This window comes from Larimichthys crocea, chromosome III (assembly GCF_000972845.2).
Source record: "Larimichthys crocea isolate SSNF chromosome III, L_crocea_2.0, whole genome shotgun sequence".
In the NCBI taxonomy this organism is placed as follows: Eukaryota; Metazoa; Chordata; class Actinopteri; family Sciaenidae; genus Larimichthys; species Larimichthys crocea.
In genome coordinates, this window is record NC_040013.1 from 25,893,452 (window position 1) to 25,919,382 (window position 25,931).

Consider the following 25,931-nt stretch of genomic DNA (forward strand, 5'->3'; position numbering starts at 1 on the left):
ACTTTAACCGAGCTGAATAGATCGGAGTCTCTGGCCTGTTAACAGAGCTGCCAACTCTGCTTGTCTCTGGCCTTTTGGTGGCAGCTTCTGATGTCAAAGGTTGTCTTAGTCGTCTTTGTGTCCTTGGCAGCCTGGCAGGTTCACAGGCAGCAGCCATTGTGGTGAGAGTCACAGCAGAGCAACAGAGGTGACGAGGTTGAGAGAAGGTTGAGGGAAGGCTGTCAGGGCATCATGGCCCGGCGCTTCAATCAACATGCATACAGCTCCCAACAGTCACCTCTACTGCTACCATGACTGCTGTTGTCTGGGTTGCTATGGTAAAAGTATGTGTATGTGTGTGTGTGTGTGTGTGTGTGTGTGTGTGTGTGTGTGTAGATGGGGGTAATCAGGATTGGTCATATAGCGTCTCAGCAGCACAGAACAGGCCAGTGAATTCTTGTTGTCATGCACACACATACACACATACATGCATGCACATATGCAGACACACACATCACAGTGTGAAGCGTCGCTCTTGTGTGGAGCCAGACTGAGCCAGGCCCGGGGCGACTCGGCTGCTGTGGAGAATGGCATGTGATCAGACACACACACTACAATGTCTGAAGGCTAACAAAGTATTGGATGTGTGCTTAAATGCGGGCACTGTGACTGGTCAGACAGCATGATGGAGGAACGGGTTGAAGGACGAGCATTGCCGTTACTCTTTTTTTTCTGTCTTGTTCTTCTCATTGTCCTTACTCTTCTTCTGTTCCTGACTTTCTTTAAACGTACTCCCTTTTCCCCTCCTCCGCTTGCGTTCTGCCTCGCTGTGTGGTGCAGTGATGATATGATGATTGTGTTTTCCATGCTGGTAGACTCTTGGCAGAAGGAGGTAGGGAGAAGTGGAGGCAGACCTTGTCTGTTATTCCTAATCATCTGTGAAGCAACGCCGGTACACCAGCATGGCACTCTGATGGGGCTGGAAGGACCCAGAGAGGGTAGGAGAATTGCGTGTAGCGGGGGTGTCCGCTAACATCTCCATTTCTTGTTTTAAATGCGATAAAACCTGGACCCATTCCCTTCGCATTTGACTGGCTAGCTGCCCTCGCTTTCATTTTTTTATTTTTCTTAATCTTTCTTCTTTTCTCTCCATTCTTTTTTTACCATCTTGCAAAAGGAATTTGTTCCACCAAGAAGGTCATTGCTCTGGCGTTTGCCAGTGGCCTGGCACACTAACAGAATTTTATCAGTTAGGAGCACGCCGAACACAGGCTCAATATGCAGATAAAGTGGAACCAATCTCCTGCTGGAAAAGCTCCCTTTGTGTGTGTGTGTGTGTGTGTGTGTGTGTGTGTGTGTGTGTTTGCATGTGTGTGCATGTATTTATGTATGTGTGTATGTGCCTAGTGGAGTAGCTACAAGGCCAGCTGAGAAATAAGTTGGGGAGTGGGGTGCTGGTTAAGTGGGGTTGCAGAAGCCTTCACAAGATGTAATCATGCTAAGCCCACAATGCCGTTTAGATGCCAAGAGAAGGATAAACACAGGATGGGAGAGAATGAGAGTGACAAAAAATAGACAGATGAAAAGAGTGGAAAAATCCAGTCTCCGAGACATTTTCCTTGTAAGTGCTCCTCTGTTTTACTTGCTTAGTCTATTGACTTTTTTCTATCCTGGTGAACTGGATGATCGGTTGTTTGATCAGTAAAGATGCTATTTCAGTGGTGGGAAAAAACCCCTTTGCTAATAATACAGACAAACATAAGCACACACACACACACACGTACACACAACTTCCTCGTGGGTGATTACTCATTGTCCAAGCTGATTATTAATTACAAAGGGAGAGCTCTCTGAAGGTAAACACTGATTAATGGCTAACAAAAGTAAGTTAATGTCTTACCTGTACTTTAATTACCAACCCTGCTCTGTTACAAGCAGCCCAACACAAGGCTGTAATTAACCCTAATGGACTGCAGAAAGAGACTCACTTTCATTTTCTTTCACAACATAAATACGCTACTGTACGTAATTGTTTTGATGTGCCCACCTCTCTTGCCTTCCTGCTAGTTTTTTTTATATATATATAATTAAAAGTGAAAGGAATCCTTGATTTTTGTATCTTGAATGAAAGTAGCAGGGAGTTGGCTGGAAAAGTGATGCAATATTGTTATAGAAATGAGAAATAATCCCTGTGCAATGACATGGGAGGTCACTCTGCCTTTTTTCTTTTCCTAGGGCTTCATACTTCTGCGGCTCAGTGTTATTAATGTACCGAGATACCACTGAGACACAAAAGAGTGTCTGAGAAGACAGGCTGATACAAAGCGCGCGCACACACACACTCACACACACATTATCATGCTCTTATTGTGAATGTGCTCTGTCCTGCTGTAGGTTTGGCTTGACTGCAACCCTTACCTCCCTGATCCATGCACTGCTGTCTGTGAAACACCTAGCTGTCTGCACCTCTTCACCACACACACACACACACACACACACACACACACACTGTCTGATTGATGTCTGTGTGACTTAACTCTTTCAGAGGAAACCCAGGGCCCACTCAAATTATCCTCACCCCCCCTCCCTCAAAAACTGTTTTTTCAGCTTGGTCAGGTGGAAGTCCGCTGCTTCAATGGAAGATGACATAAAAATGTGCATGTGTTTGTGCCTGTGTTTTCACATATGTGTTTTAGTGTTTTCTTAGCCTGACCGGCACACGTTGTCAGTGTTGCAGGAAATAGACAAGTAAACTCTGCTGAACCGGACCCTAACCTCTGACCTGGATTCACCGAGGTTGCATCAGTCTATTGTCTGGGTCACATTTGTCACAGACTATATCATCATGATGTGGAAAATGCTGACACCAGAGACTCTGGGATCGGTGTGTTAGTCAGAAACTTGTAATAAAGTGCTGATTTGTGAGATAGGAAAACATTTTGGCCGTCATCATCAACTATAACTATATCATCAGATTACCAACTCTTTCCTTTAGTTTAGCAATGCCTGAGTAAATCTCATGCAACACTTCACTGGGTGGTGGTTGGCCGATTGCACCAATTTACCACATTCAAGCCAGAGGCAACAGTGGTAGGGTCATATTGAACGCATGGACAAGATAAGAAAAGGTTTGTCAGAAATGACTGGTTGGTGTGGAGAGTTTGCAGACATATTGTTATTCATTCCTCTTTTTCCTTCTTTTGGAGTTATGATTTGTGTTTTAGGGGCTGTAGGTTTAGTTGCAGAATCTTTACGCAATCACATTACGTGGGGAACTGTCTGTTTTTTCAACAACAAAACAAACTTTCTTGACCCTGGAAAAAAAAAAAATCAGCTTGATTTTACAATAACCAGCTGGACTTTATTGGAGATCTCAGCCATGTGTTTTGTCTATGGATACTCTGATTTTCTGGTACCCTGAGACACCAGAAACGTGACAGTTTTAGAATCACATCAAAGATTTTACAGCCTGTTGGAGCTGGAAGGAACACAATATTTCAGAATAACAAAAAAATGGAAATATCTTGCTGAAGGTTAAGGCAGACAATGAGACCTGTTCGACTGTTCATAGAATTAAACTTGTTTTGACAGGCTAACAAATATGTTTACAATTTTAAAAACCCTGTCATCTGAAGTGTTTGTAGAAAAAAAAGAAATGCCTGTTATTATTATCATGTTCTCAGTACATTGATTATACTTGTGCCAAATGAGAAAAACCACAAAAAGTATTGAGTCATGCACAGCTGGTGTTTTGGCGGAAGAGACTTTGCTGCTTGTGTTGATGTTCTGTTTTACATTACATGCAAGTTTTGGAACATTCGTGGCAGTTATAGTTGGAGAATAAGGAGCCTATTTGATCCTCAGTAACTGTTTAGATTTTTATATTCGACAAATCCAAATCAAGGTTATGCATTGTTGCTCTAGTTTTACGATCACAGACAGAAGAACTTCTGAAATAAGTGTCCTTGTTTATTCAAAAAGCATAGACCTGCTAATTCCTTGTGCTACTTTCTAAATAAATGGCTGTCATACCTTAACTTGGCATTTACAAGTAGGTCCATACAACATTCCAACCAGTGTATGTACGTAAAATTAAAGTCTAGTCCAGTTCTCCAAAGCTACCAAATAAATCTGATTCATGATGTCTTCTTGATCTACTTCTTGACAAGAGTTGCCAGGGTATCAAATGCTGAATGGGGCAAACATATAGGATCTGTTATATAGTGAAGCACCTGTGAAGCGGAACTCTGAGAGTGCCAGACTCTTTCTGCGAAAATATAGATTGCAATGTATTTAACTCTCAGCTGCCTTGGCTGGAGTTGTATTTTGGCTCTTTATCAACAGCCTGGTGTATACGAGATAAACAGAGGATATAAGCAAGGGAGAGTGTTGTTGAAAATCTTCCTTCTTGGCTTTTGTTTTCTTTTACTTTCGTATTTATTTGTATAGATTTTCTGACATTAGATTTGGAGTCACAGAAAGGCTGCACTTATAGATTTCAGCATCTGGAAGAGAGGAAACACCTTTACATTTGTCAACTTAAAGGTCCCTTAGCCAATTTTAACCCGGCTATGATTAAAGATGTGTGAATGTAATTCTTTATTAATGTAGAAAAACATTTAGATGCAAGATTTCAGCACAAATGAAAAATGACATTGAAGCCTAAGCTTGAGACGCAAACATCTTCTTGGAGGGAACATCTTGTATGGAGATTAAATAGATTAAATATTGGTATTTCTCTGCATGTCGGATCATAACAGAAGCTCACTTTATTTTCCTGCTCCCAAACTTTGGACCTCCACTTGCCGACTGTTAAAGATACACTTTTAAATACGACAAAAACCAAACTTTTTGGTATTTTTTCCAAACTATGCACAACACCACAAGTTGGTAACTTCCATTTTTGTTTCAATGCCACTGGCCTGTTAAACTTGCTGCAGCTGTTTTCTCTCTATGCCAGGTGTAACCTCTGTATCAATAACTTTGACGGGATTACAACCACAAAGTAAATAAACAGGTGGATCCTTGTATATGTATGCATCCCTACGATTTTTGCATGATTAAACACCAGGACCAACCTTGATGGATTCCTCCACAAAATCTTGATTTTGTGTCTTAGATGCAACATTGCCCCCAGTCCATCGTCAATAGACCAGTATTGTTCCTTGGTGACAGGGCAATCTGTTCTGTCATGTATGTTTCCGTCTTTCAAGGATATTCCCTTTGAATCAAAGACTTGACCACTTTGATTCAATTCTTTGATTCAATTCTAGAGGACTGTCCGTGTTTATTGATCCATTCCAGCGCTTTGCTTCCTGTCAGACATTTATCTTCACCCAGATCAGAATCAAAGATATGCCGACATAGTCAATAGACAAGCCCTTGCTACAGGCCCAAGACAAGGCTGTTGCCATTTGTTTGTCTTAACGGACAAGCAGGAGGAAATGAAGTTGATCAATATGTGAAGCTAATAATTGTACAAGCTTGTCAAAGTTAAACACAATATAATTCTTCAGCAGTGATAGTGGAAATGTTGCTTATCTGCTTATCTTTACAACTTATGTGAAAATATTACCTTAGTTGAAATGTATTTAAAATAATGTGATTTTATTATTAGTAGCAGTAGTAATAATGGTATTATTGTTTGATATTAATACATTATTATTATTATTGTTATTATTATCAGCAGTATTTGTGGTGTGCAAAGACTGTATAGTATTTGAGATGAATGCATCACATTTTAAAGACCCGTTGCCGTGAAATCAACCTCATTAGTTTGATATGTCACATGCAGTTCATTGCAATGATTAACATTCATGATCTGTGATCTGTGGTGAGTTATGTTGAAGTGAAGAACAGAGAGCAAATAGAAAAAGTCACATCTTTTGTGTTTACTTTTATTTAATTTTGTCTCCAAACACCGAACAATTTTACCAGCAATCTTTTTGTTTTGTTTTTCTTTCTTCCTTTTTTTCCCTTAAATTTTAAGGCAAAGCAACAATAATTGAATGTTAATTATTTTTACAGCTTTCTTTCAACTTAGTTAACTTTTGTTCAGTGCAGGAAGATCACAAATAAATGTTATTTTGGAGCTGTTGTTCACGTGTCATTGTTAAATTGATTCACTTAATTCCATTGGAAAAGGGCAAAACAAAAAACAGTGTTGGTTTTCAGGTCGGCATAGATATTTTATAAATATATATGTTCGTGTGATATATTCATATATGAATGATGCTGACCTGATGTGAAGATTAGAATCACATTTCATATGCAGAGCACTATTGCTTTAACAGTTTCAGCTATTGTGATTATGCTAACCAGAAGCGTGTCTGGAAAGCCCAGTCTGTGGTCTCCAGTTCACCCCTGCACTAGGTAAACTCTATCCAGAAGGCATTTTATCCTCTCCTCCTTTCTTATGCTCTACCCATCATCCTGAGGAAAAGAAGAAAGGGGAGAGACAAAAAGGGAAAGAACCTGGCATGCATAAATGAAAGTTCAACAAGGTTCAATGAAACACTTATACAATTTGCTGCAATATAGTGGGGTTTTATAATCTCATTATCATCTTAGTGCCAGATTTGCCCATGAGGGCTGTTCCGTATTCACTCTTATTAGCTACTCAGATTTGTCCATTTGTCCTTCTGCTACCCGCCTCGCAGCCAATCACTGGGACAGTTTCTCTAATAAATTCCCCCTCCTTCCTGTTTTTATCTCCACTTTTTATTTTTTCTCTTGCCATACCTCCTACTGCTTTATTTCTGTTTTTTTTCCCCCTTTTTAGTTGCTATGGGGCAAACACTGAGCATTTTGTTCAGCAGTCTGCTAATAACTGTATATATTTCTTTGTATAGAAGTTATTTCCTTTAAACACATTACAGCATACAATATCTAAGCCACCATTGTACATGCTTGACTTGAATCCTACTGATGTGTGACTTAAGGACAAATAGTTCTGATGGCAGGAAAAACTGAAATAAACATTTCAGAGGTAAATGTTGCTGTACATATTCTAAAAATTGTGACTTTTTCTTCATTTTGACATGTGTTCATTTTGGATGGCATCAATACAGTTGCGCAGCACACTGCATTCGTTTACTGTCACTGTGTTTTTTAATCATTTTTCATGTCCAAGGCCAAGCTCTTTCCTCTCTGAGTTTGCAGGGTCAGATGGGGGAGCTAACGTACAGGGTACAGTAGAGCAGGCCACTGGCTGAATCCCCAAGCCTTTGAGCTGCTGTGGGTAGTGTCCATCCCTGGTCACTCAGAGGGCATCCCCAGATTAGTGCTTCACAGACATGGATCTCATTTGCCCATATGGCCTCTTCTCATTGACTCGATATAGGCTTTAATCCGCCCAGCCTTTACCCCTGACCTCGACATGTGGCAAACTACTTAGAAAAAAAAAAGAACACAGAAACCGTGCATATACCACGTTTGATGGCTGTGGCATCAACAGGATCAAGTATGAAGACGAGGATGAGATACAGTGTCCAGTGTGTCATCAGTGGTCATATGGGATTCTTGTGGTTTTGTCAAAAATCAGGAAATAATATAATAACACGCTGGGTTCTTGTGACTGTAGACTGGTTTTCTGTGCATCCTCTGGTGTGGAATTAATCCAATAATCCTGGCAAATCACGGCAAATCCTGACCACTGCTAGTACTATAACTCTCAGCAATCACCCTCATCCTATAGTTTCCCCGTATCACCATGCCCTCATTAACAAGCTATAAGTTGCCACCCAGCAAGTGTTACAGTAACGTTATCTATGTAGTGACAAACTTCTGATGATAATCGTTATTGGCATCATAATTGACCTTGTCTGTGAGAAGATGAGAGGATAAACGAGCCACATAGGAAAACCTCACAACTTAGTAGCATCGCATTTGCTCCTTGTTCCCGGAGTTTGCTTCTGAAATACATGATCCTATTTTAGACGTTGTACATGTGTTTGGCAGTAAATGTAGTATTGCTCACAGCTTCTGCCACTAGGTGAACTTAGTTGATGGGATAAAGTAGATTAGAGCAGGGAGAGGTTAATCTATTGAGTAATCATACGAGTGTCACCATAAATCCTTGCGAGTTCATGCTGCCAAAAAAAAAGAAAAAAGCATTTTTATTCAACATTAAGAACACAAATGTTTTTGTGGTTATTTTTTATCAACATGTTCATTATTGTCAGCATAAAAATCATCATTACAAATATTCCAGTCATGCAGTTAAAGCTGTTCACATTTGTTTTTAACGTTTTACCGATTACTAATTTTGCTTTTGCGTGCCCATCAAACAATCTTATTTCAATTTAACTACAGCTGTAAACAATTTGCAAAAGACAAGGTCATTATATTGGTGTGCAAACAGAATTTACTTACTTCTCACTTTTAATTAAAATGTACAATGGCTTCCCACAAGTGTGTATTACTAATAATTAGGTGCAAGTTGGATTTTATTTTTGTTTTCTACTGATCTTCTGCTGTGCTCTATTGTTTCTATTGTTACACATTTCTTTTTAAATGGAGACTGTGATTGTTATGGGTTCATGAGGCTGGTTCAAGTACTTAACTGTTAATTAATACATACGTACACACTGTATGCCCAACTACTGGATTGACAAACCCATGCTGAGAGCCAACATCTGCAAAAGCCAGTGCATTTGATGTGTCACTGTGTTATTGTGCACGCACTGTAACTGTGAGAGCGAGGGGGTTTAGATGTTTCTCCTGTTAGTTTAAACCCACTTCTCCTGTTTAGCTAAACCTTTTTGATATATTGTGGCAGCAGTTTTACCCCCCCTCCCTCCTCTCCTCTGCACAATTAGGTTATAATTAAATGCACATTTAATATGATTGTTATGAAATAAAAAAGAACAAACATGGAAGCTGTGAGAATATATTTGAAATGCACATAATTGCCAAAGAGATGATTAGAAAATGAAGGGGGAAAAAAATCATCCTTGAAAGTCCTTGAGTCATAATCAGCCTCAAATTATAATGTTTATTTGTCTTTTTTTTTTTTGCTGAGAAAAGGAAATTATATCTTATTTATATAATTATGTAAACAAAAGTGATAGTAGATTCCACTACCAGCCAGGTTTTGAGTATGCAGCAGTGACCTTGGATCCTCCCTTGTGCTCCATGTTGACAGATAAAAACTTTATTAACCAGCCATCTCCAGGACAGGAGACAAACCACCGTGAAACCGATGCACGCTAGTATTAGAGAAATGTGGCAATTAGAGGATGATATTTTTTATTTTTTTTCCAGTGAAAGCACCGAGCAGTAGAAAGGAGTAATAAACACAGCTTGTTTGTAGCATAGGAAGCAGCAATTATAAAGTGCTTGCTGAGTTGTTGTGCTTATTGTGCCTTGGAGTAATGAGATAGGCTGCGCTGATCCCTCACTGATGCTATGGCTCCTAATCCTCAACCCGCTTTTCCTGCTTCTCTTGTTTATCCACCAACACCCTCTGACCGTCGCTGGCCTGTCACTGCTCTGGGCAGAACCAGCTAACCTTTGACCTGTGTGTCAGCTGACTTTTCACCTACTGAAAATGGTCTGGCACTGAGTCCAAGCAACCGGGCAATAAATGTATCATAAAGTGTAGTGTAGTATGTTTTCCTCAGTGTGGGTTTATTTTACCACCAAACCAATCCCTCCGTAAACAATCGCCTTGATTTTTAAAGGGTCTAATTTCCATTTATGTTAGTCTCACTTGTTTTATTGGATGTGGATTTGTCTTAAATGTATCTCTCAAGTTGAGATGATGGACATATTTCAAGTTAAGGAACCCCATTTTGGGATCTTGATATTTGGTGTGCAATTTTGAATATATAAGAGTCTGAGTGTCCGCTGGCGATGTCATATCATTTCTATTTATATATTATTTTTCACTTTCTGTCCGTCCTTCCACTCTGAAACTTTGGGTAATTCCCCTGAGACTAGCCCAACTGTGTCATCTGTGAGCGGTCATATTGAGAGATGTGATTTTGTTAGCTGTTATACTTGGTTCAAGATAATGCGTCCGTGCTTTTATGCACTTACATACTCACCTACACTCATGTGTACATCCTCCCAAGAAGAAGAATGCTGCGTGTACAGGCGTGTTATCTGGGTGACCTAGAGACAGACTGGTTATCACCTCTGTGAGCCTCTCAGGGCTAAACTACAGAGCCAGCGGAAAAACATCACTCCCCCCTCCCCTGCCCCTGCATCTGCGTGCTGGTCAGCCGGTATGTCCTCCTACTGCAGGGCTCACCTCCTATCTAATCAACAAAGACAGGCCACTTGTCCTCAAACACACACACACACAAGCTGCATGTATGCTCACAGATTCGAATGCACACGGACATGCTCAGAGATAGCCCTACATATGTAGACACAGTTAGCGATACACCCCTAAAGACACATGCACACACCACACATACACACACCCACATGCTGATAAACTCACATTGATTTTGGACCTGCTCTGGGTTCCCAGATATGGCTAGCTGTTGCGGTGTGATGTGGGAGTAGCCTAGAGGGCACAGAAGGAGGTCTAAGGCCAAGTGGTAGACATGCAGATCGGGTAGTGGAGGGTGCCACAAGGTTAGACAAGAGGGCCTTAGGTTATAGAGGTAATAAAATGGGCTTCCTGACTGAGGGAGAGTCGCCTTCCTCATCCTTGAGCCCGAGTCACCTGACTGCTGTGTGACTGGCCCTCCTTGGAACCACCTCCATTTTACCTTGTCTCTAAAAGAATCCCCAGCTGCAGAGGTGACACTTTGTTTTCTGTCCACCCTTGAGATGCAAATGTTTGGGGTCAGCATTCTGAAGCGCAAATTCCAAATCCATCTTTGGCGGCGCCATTTTAATCCCCTTTTGTTTGGCTTATGAAATGCTTTTTTTTCCTTTCAGATTGCATGCCAGCCGACCTTCTGATGTTACAGAGTGCAGCTCCCCTTTGCCCCCCAACCCTGCCCTCTGAACCACATGTGGCCAGATAACAAAACCCTAAACAAAAGAGGTAGATTGCCAGATCAGAAGAAAGGTGGGGGCTCTCACTTTGTGTCTGAAACACTTCGTGAGCACTAAGTGAGGTTGGCACCAGCTGTTGGAGCGGAGTCGAAGAGAATCGGGGGGAAGTGAATTGCGTTTGGCACCAGGCGGCTATCAGGCAGTAATTAGTATAGCTAACATCCCAGATGAAGGAGTCAAGTCTAGGTCAGTGTAAAAAACTTCAAGGGTTTTAGCGGGTAGAGGTTGGAGGCCAAGCCATGCCCCCTCCCCTCCCTGAATATAAGCTCATGCCGTGCCTGCTCAGATTTGCTGAGATCTGTATTGACCTTTCACCTTGAGGTGTCGCAGCCAGTCACATGTCAGGCTGGCTCCTGTAGACCACGCTGGATGTGTCCACATTAGATTGTCTCAGTAGTTCCTGCTCAAGACCTGCCCAACCCGCTCCAGAGATTTAATCTTACACACGATGAGGCTTTTGACATAGATGTTACCTTACAGCTTAAATCCATGCTTGGCATTCCTGCCCTGCTCTGGCCCCAGGATCAACCTTCTTCTGTCACACCGACAGGCCCTCGAACCAATCAACGGAGAAATAAATGCATGAATGGTGAACGGATGGACGAGAGAGAAATTGATTGTTTTGTGCTACAATTCTGGGAATCACATTGTAATCTCTGTCATGTATGGTGAGGATGGTGTGAGTCTTCTGTTTATGGATGGGTGTGGGGTCATTCTGCATTCATTCCTGGTTCCTTAAAAGACCTATAATCCTCTAATGCAACCATAATCTCTTTTAATACATTCAATATTAGTCTACGCATGAAAATAAAGTGATATGAAAATGTTTTTTTTTCGAATGACAGGGTACACCGAAGATTTAACCCGAGGGTCTAATCATAGCTGACACTTAGTACTTGTTATGTTGACCGTGTCATGAGGTTTATGTCCGATGTGCGCCTCTAACCTTCACACAGCAGGGGCTAAATGCTCAGCAATCATCTGAAATAGCTGCTAACCCTTTGGAGACATAAACACAGACTTTGGTTTATCTTAAAATGAAACCTTATACAAACTGTTTTTATCCTTATAACAATGTTGATTCATATGAGCTATAAATTAGAATGCAAACTGGACATGATAGTACGTTTCATATTTCATAGGTTGTCATTTTTCCTCCTATTTCTTAGGTATCAAATACTTTCCTCTGAATAACTTTAGTCTCTGAGGAGGTAAGATAAACAACGTTCTGCTTCAAAAAAAAAAGGTTTGAACTACGTGAACTTTGATGCATTTCATTTATCTGGTGTGCTATTTGTAGTGCTTTTCATCTCTTGAATCCTGGCCTAGTTTCTGTATCTTGTTTTTGGAAAACATGAGCTAAGCTTTGGTGCACAAACCCAGACAGCCATTAGATCGCTGCACTGTAGGCCTGACCTCTGACCAGCTAAGTCCCCGCCCCACCCCCTGGTAAACCCCTCACCCAAGCCCGCCCAATGCCCTGTCCCATCCCCGTCTCTTCTTGGAAATGATATTATGGTGTTTGGATCATCCTCCTTGTCTTCCTCCATACTGTAATCCTATTTGCTCTGTCATGTGTTGGTGTTCACAGATGGTGTGTGTGTATGTCTTTCTCTATGTGTGTGTGTGTGTGTGTGTGTGCGCCTGTGCCTGTGTGGAGGTGGTATGACACCCAGCACACTCACAGCTGTTTGGACTAACTCACTGGCCCCATTGTCTCTCCCACACATCCCAGAGAGGGTGGTCCTGCACTAGCACACACAAGGCCATAACCACCCAGAGGGGTGTTGAAATATAAATGAGTGTAATATTTTGGGTAACATCGCTATCGGAGTTCTAAAGTTCACCCCGCAGTCCTTAATTTTTTCATCCTTCGGGGATCTTCCTCTATACGACCGTCCTCGTAGCTCGCCGTAATGAACATGTTAAGCTGAATGACAGAATGAGTGCGAAATGGGGTAAGGGGGATGTAGTATGGGAGAGTTTGGGGGGGGGGCGGGTGGAGTGGGGTTCTGGGGCGGGAGGCAGTGAGTTCCCACTCATTGTTGAGTCTCGGGCAAAAAGAGAGAGAGAGAGAGAAAGCGCTGCAGGGTGAGAGGTCCTTGGCAGTGCTCCAATAGTTGGCGTCTCGGCGTCCACATTTAGTTCCAGCTGAGTGCCCACAGTGGGCATGGCCGCACTGCCTTCACTCTGACCTCTCGACCGAGGACCACTGCTCGCCTGTTTCCACCACCCCTTTCGATTTATCCCTTTCTTCTCCTTCTAACCCCCCTCCTCCTCCTCCTTTGTATTTTGGAAATGGCTTCATAACAGGCAAAACAGAGATGTTTCGGAATTGATTTGTCAAAGTAATGTGGATAGGTTTGTGATCAGTGGGATGCTTCTGGGGCTTTGTTGTTGTTGTTTTTTTATCCAGTGCTACCGATCATTCACCTTTTGATTAAAAACAAAAAATCTTAAAACAGTATAATTTTGTCTAATGTTCAAAAGAGAGAGAGAAAAAAACTACAGATGGGATTTTCCCATTAATTTGTTTCTGTCAGGTTGTGTTCAACAAAAGGAAATATTTGTTTTGTACTGTCATGTGAGTGGTAATGGGGGTTTTCCTTGTTAGACACCGTTGAGTGTTATTTGTAGACAAAAGGTAAGTGATGTTTAAATAATCAATGAGGATCAATAGGAGGTATCTGAAAAATGTTCACAGACACAACATCATGTCTGTAGTCACAATTTTACTGTTACTTTTTTCTGATTGAGTCTTATAGGAAAAATAGTTTGTGCACAAGTGTTTGTATTTGTTGTTTTACAAAAAAAATCATTTTATTTTATGAATAGCCACAATCAAAGTTCTCAAAGTGGAAAAGCAGCAGGCTCAGGGTTTCTCTTGTTGCCTGACCTCCTTTCCCTAAACTTGAGGACTTTCTCTCAAGGTGGTGCCCTTCACACTGACTCAGACAATGTTAGTGTTGGAGCAATAACATTGTCAAGTGTTGTACTCTGTACGGATAAAAGGATTTTCAGTGAGTAACTCATAGAGTACTCTGTGAAGGTGGAGCTCCGCTTCTTTAGCACTCATTCTGTCCTTTTCCTCACTTCTTTTACTACTATTCATCTTTCTTCGGCACATGTCCAAGTGTCTTGTGTAACCTTTGCTTATGTCCTTCGTCTCTCTACTTCCCTTATTTCAAACTATGTGTTTCATAAATTAAATTCAGATGTTTAGATTATGCTTTTTTGTGATATCCAATTTCAGCTAAAAAAAAACAAATAACTGACTTGGTAGCATGTGTCTTGAACAAAGAAATAACAATACTGCTCCAGTATTAATCTATTTATTATATTTTCAGTTAAACATCTTGTTGTGTATAGTTCTAATATGGCAAAAATATTGCTCAAAGTTCATCACAACTAACTAGCACTGCATGTGAGTGAAAGTCAGATCAGCACACCAAAATAAAAATAACTCTCCTCATGTGATCTGGCCTAATGACAGTTTTCTTTTCCTTTTTTTTGCTCAATGATAATAACATATTTTTTTGATTGAATCCGTTTTTTAAATATTTGTACTATTGCATAATTTTTAAATGTTATTGAAACAAATAGTTCAAATGATACAATTCAAAGTTTAAGAAAATACAAATGTTTGTGTTTAGAGGTCATATCATAGCCTACGTTTCCTCGTTTCAAACAAAATCCATAATTTTAATTTCAAAAAGTTTGTTTCTGCCTGCAGAGCTCGCCTGTTGTGCTGCGACACAGATGTTGAACAAGGTGGGCACCGGGCCAAACCAGGAAGGGTCGATAGCTGTTATACGGGCAAATGCTTGCAGACAAGCAGATTTTGGGAGGCCTAATGAATTGCACCTGCATTGATCTCCATGGGAAATGCTTGTATGATACAGGAATAATTTAAAGAAAGAACACTGTGGCAGAGGGGATGGAGGAGGTGGAGGTTGTTGGCAATGGAGGAGGTAGACGTGTTTGTGCAGACTTTGTCAGGATGCAGATAGTGGGATCAAGATTGGGTATTGACGAGATAGGGGGCCGGGTGACTGAGCCACAGAAGCTTGAAATAAACTGTCGGAGGCACACGGCCAGTCATTATAGTGAAGCCGCCTGGCCCTGCTCAACCTTGAGCCAGTCGATAAGCTATTATAACCATGCAAATTGTGGCCAAATCAGAGACCTGACATATTGGTATTATATTCCTGTGCAGCCACTGGGTTATGCATCATTATTGGGAGCCAGCAACAATATGCATTATGCTCCCTTGTTGTTTAGTGTGTAGACCCATAAAGGGAAAACACTGCCATAGACAATAAGACAATAATGTGTGTGTGTGTGTGTGTTACCTTTTTTTTTTATTGGATCTGACTCCACCGCAGTCGTCGTCGTCTTTTTTATTCTCTCTGTCTCTCCTCTTTCAGCGGGACGGCAGCCTGCCAGGTCATTTACTCTCAGTGACAGTGTGATGCATCCAACAGGCCAGAGTTTGGATGATGTAATTTGGGCTAAAGGCTGTGTAAACACCGCTGTGACCTTGGTTTTAGATTTGTCAATAGGGCTGGGTTGGAGAACAGAGAAGAGGATTGTGTGGGATTGAGAGCAAAGTGCCTTGGCTATGATAGCTGGAAGTCTCTAGCTGACTGACTGATATGATAACCTGAGATACCTCAGCTTTACCCCTGACCCGAGCTACACTCCTTTAACCGTATTTCTGCTCCCTCTCGTTGTCAAAGCTCTCCGCTGAACCTCTGCTCCACTCCTTTCTCTTTGATATTGGTGTACTTGCTTTCTCTTCAACACTCATCATTGCCCTCTCCTCATGTTTTCTCTACCCCTCTCTCTTCTCCACTCCGACCCTGTTCCTTTCCTCTTTGATAGCAGCATCTCTACCTTTCTTTCCGCAGCTTGTCCACTGTCTGCCCTCATCTTCTCTGCCGTGGTGCTTCACTCTGTTTCTGCTGTCATCTATCCTACGCTGCTCTTCATGAGCTCCAGAGGTCAACACAAGTAAACACTGGCTGACAGCCCAGACAACACAGAGCTATTGATCTGGTTTGGTGGGAGAGGTGATGGGTCTCCTGGTGGGTCTCGAAGCGGGTTATGACCTCCAGGTCTAGACTACACCATCCTGGGTCCTTCGGTTGGGGGAGGTTAGGAAGAATTATCACGCCAACTTCAGTCACTGATGATCCATTCAGGATGAGGTGTTACCAGGGATGCAGGTGTACAGCTTCAATATCTGCGTCATGACAGGGCAAAAGACTTGATAAACAGGAAACAGTCTGAGTTATACCCTTTTGATTTGATCTAATCCGAGGTCTGTGATCTGGATCTTCATCCTCCAGAAGATTCAGCCTCATCTCTCGTCTCTTCCTTCTGTGCATGTTGTCTTTGTCTTCCTCTGCCCTCTGTGTGTTTGTTTCCTTCTATCTTTAAGAATCGTGTGTGTTGAGCTTTTCCTCTTCTGTGTTTGTGTAGTGGTTTCCATAGTCACTTGGCTCAGGTCCTATCTGTTCGGTGGCAACTGGAAGTTGCTTGACATCCTCTCTGATCCATATTTTCCGTATATGTTTACAATCTATCTACACTTGTGTCATCCTGATTGTCTTACTGTCATACTATAATTTGACGGTGTGTCTGTCTATCCTGGAAGAAGCTTCCTCCTCTGTTGCTCTTCCTGAGGCATTTTTTTCCCTGCTGAAGGGTTTTTGGGGAGTTTTTATTCCTATCCAAATCGATAGTCTAAAGATAGAGGGGGTTGTATGCTGTACAGATTGTAAAGCCCCTTGAGGCAAATTTGTGATTTGTGGTATTGTGCTATATAGATAAAATTGAGTTGACTTGGCATTGTTGATGCATCTATGCTGAAAAGCTTCAAAGCCCACAGGAATGAGCCTAACATAAGTCAATATGTAATTAGGAATATATTAGTATTAGGATGTTTGAGATAGCTTTTTTATTTGGAGCAGAATTTGGTAATAAAATGACTGCTGGTGTTACAGTGGAGTAGGAGGCTGCCTGTGCGTATTTCCCTGACCTTGACCTTTTAGAATAAGAAGCGTGAAGTTTTCACTGGATTTACTGTAACATGTGATCCGTAGCTTCCTTTATTTTGAGCCTGCACACAAAACACATACACACATTCTTCATGCAGCCTTCAACCACCTGTCTACTTTTGGTTGTGAGCAGCAGGAGCCCGTGTCACCGTGTTAACTAACATCACGAAAACCTTCTAGCAACATTTGCACAACACTGGGATGCTGTCTTTAAGTCCTTAAAGGCGCAGTCGTATGAGATCAGGGCGTCATCAGTCAAATATCGGCGCCACTCAGCAACCATTTGAGATAGAAGCATATTCAACAACTCAAGGCGTGTGCAGCTGATATTTGAGAATACACAAATTTGTTCCACCAAGTTCCGCGTGCAATGGCTCGCAGATGGGCAGCGATTAATCAGAGAGGTAACTGTGAAGTAGTTTGCAATTAGACTGGAAAGCTCTGAGGCATGCTAATTGAATCAGAAAATTAGCGACAGCTCTGTACCGAGCTGTAATAGGCTAGCTGCCGCTTGCAGCAGGTGCTAGCCCACTCAGCTGTGGAACAAGGTATTTAAGTCACATTAGCAGCAGTAAAAATATTCCTTGATATGGAACAGTTAGATTTTCTGCTCGTTTTCACCGCCCATGTCACCGGGAGGAGCCAAACAAAAAAGCCCAGTCTGCTCAGCCAATTTGTGACACAGACACGACGGGCATCACCTCGACAAATCTCAGCATGAGTAAAGAAGAGATGCCTTAAAAGATACATGAAGACATTTTAATATTGTATTACTGGAGATGAGCTTGATAGTGATCTCGTGTAAAAGACATGATGCATTTCATCGTTTGAGCCACGATAATGCACAAAACAAATTTGTTCACACGCAGATTGTAGACGTCGGTTTATTCTTCAGCTCTCTCAGTTGTTTTGTTTCCTCCTATCCGCTGCTCCTCTTCGTTCTCCTCAATTGCACTCCCCTCATCTGCCACCGCCCCCTCTTCCTCCTTCCTCCAGCCTCCCCAGGGCTCCTGTTTGCTGACATCTTTCTCTGACACAACATGAAAAAGTGGTGAGAAATTAAAAATTGATCACTTTTGAGCACGGGGTTGCCGTCTCTTCTGCTTGTTGGCTACGGGAGGGAAAGAGCGAGAGAGAGAGAGAGAGAGAGAGAGAGGTAGAGAGAGAGAGGGGGTGTTGCTTTTGTGGGAAGGCTGTGCAAGCAAAAGTTCTTACAGGGTTTCCGTAGAGTCAGAGTTAGGGAAGAGAGCGAGGCAGAGAGAGATGTGCAAAGGAGGAGAGAGTGATGTAGAGGTGGAGAATTCCCCAGGCAGACAGTGTTGTGCCTCGTAGTTCTGGTTTTAAAGCATGCTGCGTGCCACACATACAGTAGGAGCAGAGGCCATGGCAGGAAGAAGGGAGGAGGTGTGTGTGTGTATATGTGTGTGTGTGTGTGTGTGTGTGTACACTCCAGGCAGACAGCATCCTCTTTTTTTGCCTGTTGAGCCCCCCAGTCCTCCTCAACATTCCTATCCTGCCCTGGCTCGGCTAACTCTGATATCTTCATCAGACACGCCTGCGTGCAAATACACACACTCCAACTCCAACACACACACACACACACACACACACAAGAACAAAATGCATATATGCATGCTTTGATAAATACACAATCACACAAACATGTGGCCTTGTGTCTGTGTTCACACACACACACATCTGTTTATAATGTGTGTCTAACACAAACACACTCACAGACACATACAAATAAAGCCGTCGTAACATTTTCAGCTGTGTTCGATAATGCTCATAAGGATGATCGTGCCTTCTGTATACACTGAGCGTATTGATTCGTGTGTTTTGCTCCGGTGTTCGCATGTTTTGGTGTCTGTGCTAAGCCTGAAATGAGAGAGGATGGAATGAGGTCTTAGGTTGATGAGAAGCCGTCCGCTATAAACCAATGTCATGCATTGATTTTTTCTGGTAATGAGTTCCCAGAATGTAGACACGCACAGAGGCGTTGAAACGTACACACACGGTACCCGCACATGTACGCGCACGCATGTCACAAGCACTCCCCTCTTCATAGAAACATACATAAAAGATGAAAGAAGAGGTAATGAGAACATGTTTCTAATACGTATCTCAGGGTTATAAAAATATAATGTGTTGCAAAGAGGTTTAATGTTTTTCAGTATGTCATCAAACTGCACTCATTACTCCTTTTTAGAAGAGTATTTTTTCAGTTGTTATGATTGTTTAACTGATCATGACTATCATATCTCTCAAAGTGGCAGTTTCTAAATAACTTATTAGTAACACTAGCCCAAACCCTGATATGGTCTGAACTTTCAGTTCTTGTTAATATTTGAAGCTGAAGTGGTGCATGCGCTTTTCATCCTCTGGCACAAATCCGAACTCTGCACTGCTCACCCCCTCCAAAATTAGTCAGGAGAGTCTCAGTCTCCTAAATACTCTTTCTTTATCTCCGCACCCCTCTCCCTTTCTCTTCTTTCACTTCTTTCTCTCCCCTGCTGAGAGGATAAGGGCACTCCCACTCTTAGTCAACTGTAGAGCATTTACACTGAGGTAACTGTAAGGTTAGCTTGATCAGCTTTTAGTTAGGAAACTCTGGCACCTGCTGTGGAAAACGCCCTCGAGCTCTTTGGCTTACTACTACTCCTAAACTTTTACTTTCAGTGTTTACTTCAACTACCCAGCCATTCTACCTCGTTTTTTTAGCAATTATACAACAGAAAACAGTCACGTCATGTGGTTTTAACAAATGGATGCATTTTTTCCCTCACTTTGATGCTCTGAGGATGATTTCCTCTGGCATTGGTCATATGGTTCTTTCGCTCTTCCGGCAATCTTTATACAGTCGAGTGAGGGAGAATTCCTACAAGCATGTTTCCTCCCTGTACAGCTGCAATTCAGTCATCTCTGCTCCCGGCAACATATTCCAACACCAGCTTGTTAAACAATTTCAAATCTCAAACGCCAACTCTAGCCTTTTCATACAGTTTCATACCCCCCCCTCCCTTCAAAGCCCTCCCTCCATCCTTCCATCCCTCCCTCTGTCCTTCCTCTGATCCCATTTCACAGTGGAACCATCAGGAGCTTATCCCAATCTCAGCCTTGGCCGGGGGCCCAAAGCAGTGCATGGCCCGCCTGAACTCAGCTGTGAACTCTCAACCTTTCCCTCAGCGCCCTTCCCTCTCTAGTTGTGCTGGCTCCCCCTCTTTACCCGGGCTCCATCTCTGCCTATTTTAGGAGGGTTTTGGATGAGGGCCCCGATATGCAGTGGATGCTCTTATGCACAGTTTACAGGGCACGTCTAAACACACTCAGGGTGTCGAGTAGAGCTCAACAATAACATAAACTCTCTGCTATTATCCAGACAGCAGCCAGCAACCAGCCACCCGGCTAGGCAGCCAGCCAGCCAGTAAGCTCACTAGCCAGGGAGTCACAATGCTGCACGCTGTCAGTCAAACAACTATCATGGTAGCCACCTAGCTCATCAGCCAGAACATTGCAAAGCTGGACTAACTAAGACTCTGCTCTGAAAATGTGTCCCCCGAGAAGAAAAGGCGACTGGGTTAATTTCCCTTTTCTCACTTCGTTTTTTAAAACCACTAAGTATGTCAACTGGCACTGGCCAGTGGCTAATGATGGAAGTCCTCGCCAAAAAAACTGCAAGTCTCTGTTTTAGTCATCATGGGCGCAAACCAGGAGCTTTAGACTCAACAAGACCTCCGCTTTCGGTTTCCCTCTGCTTGCTCTCTATATCCCTCACACCCCCTTTGAGCCAGAGTATTTCCTAAGTATCAGGAGTTACAATAATGAGATTGGGGTTTAAAACAACAGAGCTCAGTCCATGGTAGTATGCGCCACTGGTCATGCTAGTCTGGCCTTCATAGTCCTCATCCTACTTATTCTTTGGGGGTCTTGAGAGGGTCAAGATAAAGGCATTGGTTCAAGTATGTACAGTGAAAAGAGCTCAACAATTAATATTTGTTCATCTAATAGTTTAAGTCAAAACCAGAACTCTGGACTTAATGTGGGAAAATCCTATAAGCTTTGATTTTGAAGAGGAAGTTAGTATAGTCTGTATACCGAACAGCGTTTTTTTTTTTCCTGTTAGAGATGTATGGTGGGGCTAAAGAGCATGTCAGGTAAAGTTTTCCTCTGTGGAGTGATGCTGGCTGGAGGATTATGGTCATGGTGTCCAAAATGGGTTAGTGCTGAGGGTTGTCGGGCATGCTGCGCAGGGAACGTTAAATGACGTGTCTGAGCCTGTCTGGGCGCAGCATGCGGTCAAGGTGCTGACAGGACTGAGGTGCTCCATGGCTCGAAACCCCCTACCTTTGCCCGTGTCGCTGAATGTCAACCCAGCACAGGGAGCAAGAGCTTAAAGTGCCATCATATCAGCTCTCAACTGTGTTCACGGGGGGGGGAGAGGGAGAGAAAGAGAGATAGGACGGTAGGAGGGGTCTGCTCCATGGGAAAGAACTGGCAAGGGGTTTATGACACTCTGTTGGCTTCTCATATTTTTCTGTGAGGAGATTTAACTGCGTGTGTGCATGTATACCCACACTTGTGTATGCCTGGGTATATAACTTTATCCCGTGTGTGTGTGTGTGTGTGCGTGTGATCTCAGTGACACACATCCCCTTTGTGAGAGGCACATCACACTACAGATGACCCTGTTGGATGGCGATGGCCCTTTTAACTACAGCACCCTGATGCAATCCGCTGTAAATACATTAAACCAAGCTGCAGAGGAGGAAGCTGCTTATCCATCCTCTCTGCCGCTTTCTCCATCTCTGTTTCGCTTTGTTGCACAGCCCCTCTCTTTATCTCGGTCTCCCTCTCATTTGCTTTATATCTGTTTCACCGTATTTGTCTCATTCTCGTTTTTCTTTTATCCACTTTATGGTTTCCCTCCCCTTCACTACCTCTATCTGAAAGTACTCTATGCAGACACTCCCTAGTCTCTAAGCTACACTGACTCTGAACTCCGCTGATCGCGTTTGCTTCTTAGCTTTACTGCCCGGCTACCCACCTTTACCACCGAACCCACCTGTCAACGCCCCTCACCCCGACTGGCCATAAGTTTCAGGCTAAACCTGCCTGGGGGTCACGGGGAGTGCCAAAGGTGCATTGAGTGACGTGGCACTCTGGCTGACCCCTGGAAGCTTGGCAGGGCTGCCTCCCTAATGAGATTAGCCGGGTAATGCCGACTCTGTGTCTGTTTCTCCTGCCGCCCAGCCCGGCCCACCCTGGGGCTCTTTATTTAGCCAGCAGCAGGACAGGGTGTGCCAGCATTTGCAGGTCGAGGGCAGGACAGGACCCACAAGCCCACTGCCCTCCCTTGTCTCTTCCTCCCAGCCTCCCAGTCTATCTGAACTGCCCGGCCTGGGTTTGTAGTGTCACCATCCTGCATTGTTTATGTCTCTTGTTGTGGCTGAGTGTCAAACACCCTCGATGTATCTCTGTCCGACCTTGTCTCTGTGACTTAGCACATCGCACTCATTTTGTGTCAGTCTGACTCTCTCCATCATACTCTGCCCTCTCATTATTCATTAGGCACACAGGTAAAAATGCCCTTTAATGGCCGGACTGAACAACACTGGGCAGTGATCAAACAATGCCCTGATCTTTTGAAACACTCCCACACACACTCTGCCCCGAGCCAGGCGACCGAGCAAGAAACCCGGGTACCTCGGCTCCCATGCGTACGTGTGACTGGCTTTGATGATTGCTCATAGCAGCGTAAAGTGCAAAGCTGCTCACTGTACCGCCCTGCGAAGACACACAGACTTAGACAGTATTACCAAAGCTGTGGCCACCAGCCTGGAACTAGTTAGGTGGCCAGACAGCTAGTTCGCACACACAAATCCGCAGCTATCTTCATTCGGAACACGCTGCTAAATTTACCTTCTCTGTATTACTGTAACCCTCTTTGCCTCTTCAGCCTCTTTTGTCCCTTTGTTTAGGTGGCTCTGAGAGATGTTATTAGTACCCTTATTAGCAGCGAGCGAGTTTAAGTGCCAATTAAACGCCTACAACTTTGTCGCCGTGACAGAGTGTTTTTATGAGAGGGTCCTCGACAGACAGGGGGGCCTCCCATGGCACAGGTGTGCCCCCCTCAGCTCTAGGGTCACTTTCATCCTGGAGTGTGTGACAGCTCCTGTGAATCTGACAGTGCTGTGCAGCCCGGCCCAGGTGTCCAGGTGTTCTTACTTTCTGAATGTGATTGTATGTGTGTGTGTGTGCAGCAACACCTGCTTGGTTGTGGCCCTGGGGCACCGTCAGGTTCAAGTTCCACCCAAACAAACATCCTGTACCACTCGCTCATTAGACGTGTGCGCGCGTGTGTGCACGTGTCCGCGTGCATGCACGTGCGTGTGTATGTGAATGTATGTTTGTCTGCATATACCTGGCAACAGTGTGCGTAACCAACATACTAATACTGTATGCCCTCTGTGCGCATCATTTACACTGAGGGATTGTGTTACCTAGACGTGTCAAAGTCTGCCTTTGTGCCGACAGACAGTCAGCTTGCTCTTCACCTTGAGATTGCTCTTGATCACACTGGCGTCAGGTTCTGACATTTTGTGTCCCAGCTCATCTCTGGCCACGTGAGAACACCATGGACAAATGTGTCATCCGCAGCCAAGAGCAATATTTAGAGAGGTGAATTCGCTTTAACCCGAATCCCATTCTGTGTTCCAGTTTAACACCTCTCTCTTTCACATAGACATGCCAGAATGCACACTGAAAAGATCTCTCTCTCTCTCTCTCTCTCTCTCTCTCTCTCTCTCTCCTTCCCTCTCTCTTTATCTATCACTTCAGAACAGGCAAGTCACAAAATGCACGCTGAAAAGAACACAGAGACACGCGCACGAGCATGCACAAACACACATACTGTCCCCCGCCCCCATATCACATTGCTGATATGAACCTTTAGAAAAGAGAAAAGAAATCCTGTTGAATGAAATGAAATTGTGAGGTGGATTTAGAGGCCTCCATGTTAATCTCCAAAGAGAACTGCAAACATAATAGCCATGCAGTTGGATGTACAAGAAACTTAATTAACCGGAGACCTTGTCCATAGATGACAGGTCAAGGGAATCTCACCCACACAGCATCTCATCTTTTCTAGTCAAGGCATTGCTCTGCATTTGTGCAAAACGAAGATCTGCCTCAACCTTTAAAAACTCTGTTTACATCTTTGTAAGTCCCTGCAGTATATACAGTATTATACTGTATGTATTGGCATCATTATGAGAGTGTGTGAGTGGCTTAGCCAAGCTGTGTTCCCATCTGTAGCTTTCACTTTTGAGTTGCCAATTCCAAATTTCTAAGTGATGACATGCTTGCTTACAGGGAGATGTGGGTAATAAAGGGCTTAAGACACAACACGTTCTAATTTTGATATGAGAACACTGCCATTTCCATCACTCTATTTTATATAAACAGTGTAGTCTATTTCATTTTATTGTTAAACTGTGTTTCTTGTTTCTTCAGCTGGAGTTTAAGAAGTCATGCTCATATGCATCGCAGACATTTCCTATGAAATGCAATGCACTGCAGGATTGTATAGTGTACCATTTATAAGAGTCTGGCTCATTTCCTGTTGTTGGTTCTGTTTTGGTTGGTTTAGTTAAGGAGAGGAAAGTTTATTTTAAACTGTTCATTTTGTTTAGCTCAGTTGTTACATTAACTTTAGTACGCCCCGTGGTATCCATGAGAGAATCAAGAGGACACAGTTTGTGAATGAGAAACCTCACGTATGCACATCTGCAGTGCACATCTTTTTGACCGTGTGTGTGTGTGTCTGAGAGAGAGTTTTCCTTCTTTGCCACCAAGTGTGTGTCACAGGGCATGGTGCCCAGTTTAGGATCTGTGGGGTGGCCCATCATAGTGTGCCCCAACAGGGAGACTGGAGCAGGACAGCCCCTAGCCATATGGCGGGGGTCCCTGGTCTGTTGGCTGGCCAGTTACTTGGACCGCAGCACATACACACACAACAGCCACCTCCCTGGAGACTGAAGACTGAGGCTTTGTTCAGCATGCTAGCGGAAGGGGGTTTGTGGAGTCTTGGAGCTCCAGACTTTACTGGGCTCCAGGCCTCACACACCGTTCCATTAGAAGCAAAGGAGCGTCATGTTTAAAGATGTCTCAAATAAAAATTGACGGGGGAGACAATAGAGCTTGCAACCAGACATTTAAAAGACTTCCACTGCAGACCTCAGTCAATCAGTAATTTGAATTCTCCCTTTTTTTGTATTTATTGGCATAAATGTCTAGGAATTGAACTTTTCCGTGAGACTATATCATCCGATGCCAAAAAAGGGTGCAGGAAAACAGAAAAGTAAACAGGAAAAAGGAGTCATTTTAAGTATTTGCGTGTTGGTGGGGGTAGGGAAAGCGAGGGAGAGAGTGAGTGCATGTAAGGTGGAAAGTGTCAGAGGGGTAAGATAAACAGATTAAGAAAGTAAGTGAGGGAGAAGAGGATAAAGTAGTTGGAGAGAGGAAAGAAAATAAGGGCATGAACGTCTCGTAGAGAAAGAGAGAAAAGAGCAGCCAGAGAGAGAGGACGATCGAGAGAGGATCCCTCTGGATGGGAAGATTGTAACATCACACTGTAGGGTCCCTTATGGGACAGCCGCAGACGGAGCACACTCCCTGCTGCATGCAGGAAGAGGAAGCTTTGCCAGCATGGAAAACATACAAGAGAAGAACGAGAGACGAGCGGAGCAGAGAAAAACGCAGTTCCCCCCAGAGACAAAGTGGGAATTTTCTGCTAGCACAAACACTATGTAGGCAGATAGCTGAGAAAGGAGATGGCAGAGAATACGTAAAAAGAGGGATGCTGGAGGAAGGGAG

The 25,931-nt window shown here is 43.3% G+C and overlaps 1 protein-coding gene across 6 annotated transcripts in view; it reads left to right on the plus strand.

The window, feature by feature from the left end:
- arb2a (ARB2 cotranscriptional regulator A) overlaps nt 1–25,931 on the plus strand; it is a 148,859-nt gene that overhangs the window by 104,997 nt on the left and 17,931 nt on the right. The window contains exon 11 of one of the 6 annotated variants that reach the window (XM_027277464.1): nt 10,876–10,979. The exons of 4 other annotated variants lie outside the window; for them this stretch is intronic. In XM_027277464.1, coding sequence (XP_027133265.1) covers nt 10,876–10,964 — 89 coding nt within the window. In that variant the 3' untranslated portion in view covers nt 10,965–10,979. Of the gene's footprint in view, nt 1–2,373; nt 2,400–10,875; nt 10,980–25,931 lie in introns of those variants that run through there. One more of the 6 variants, XM_027277466.1, reaches the window with a different exon arrangement.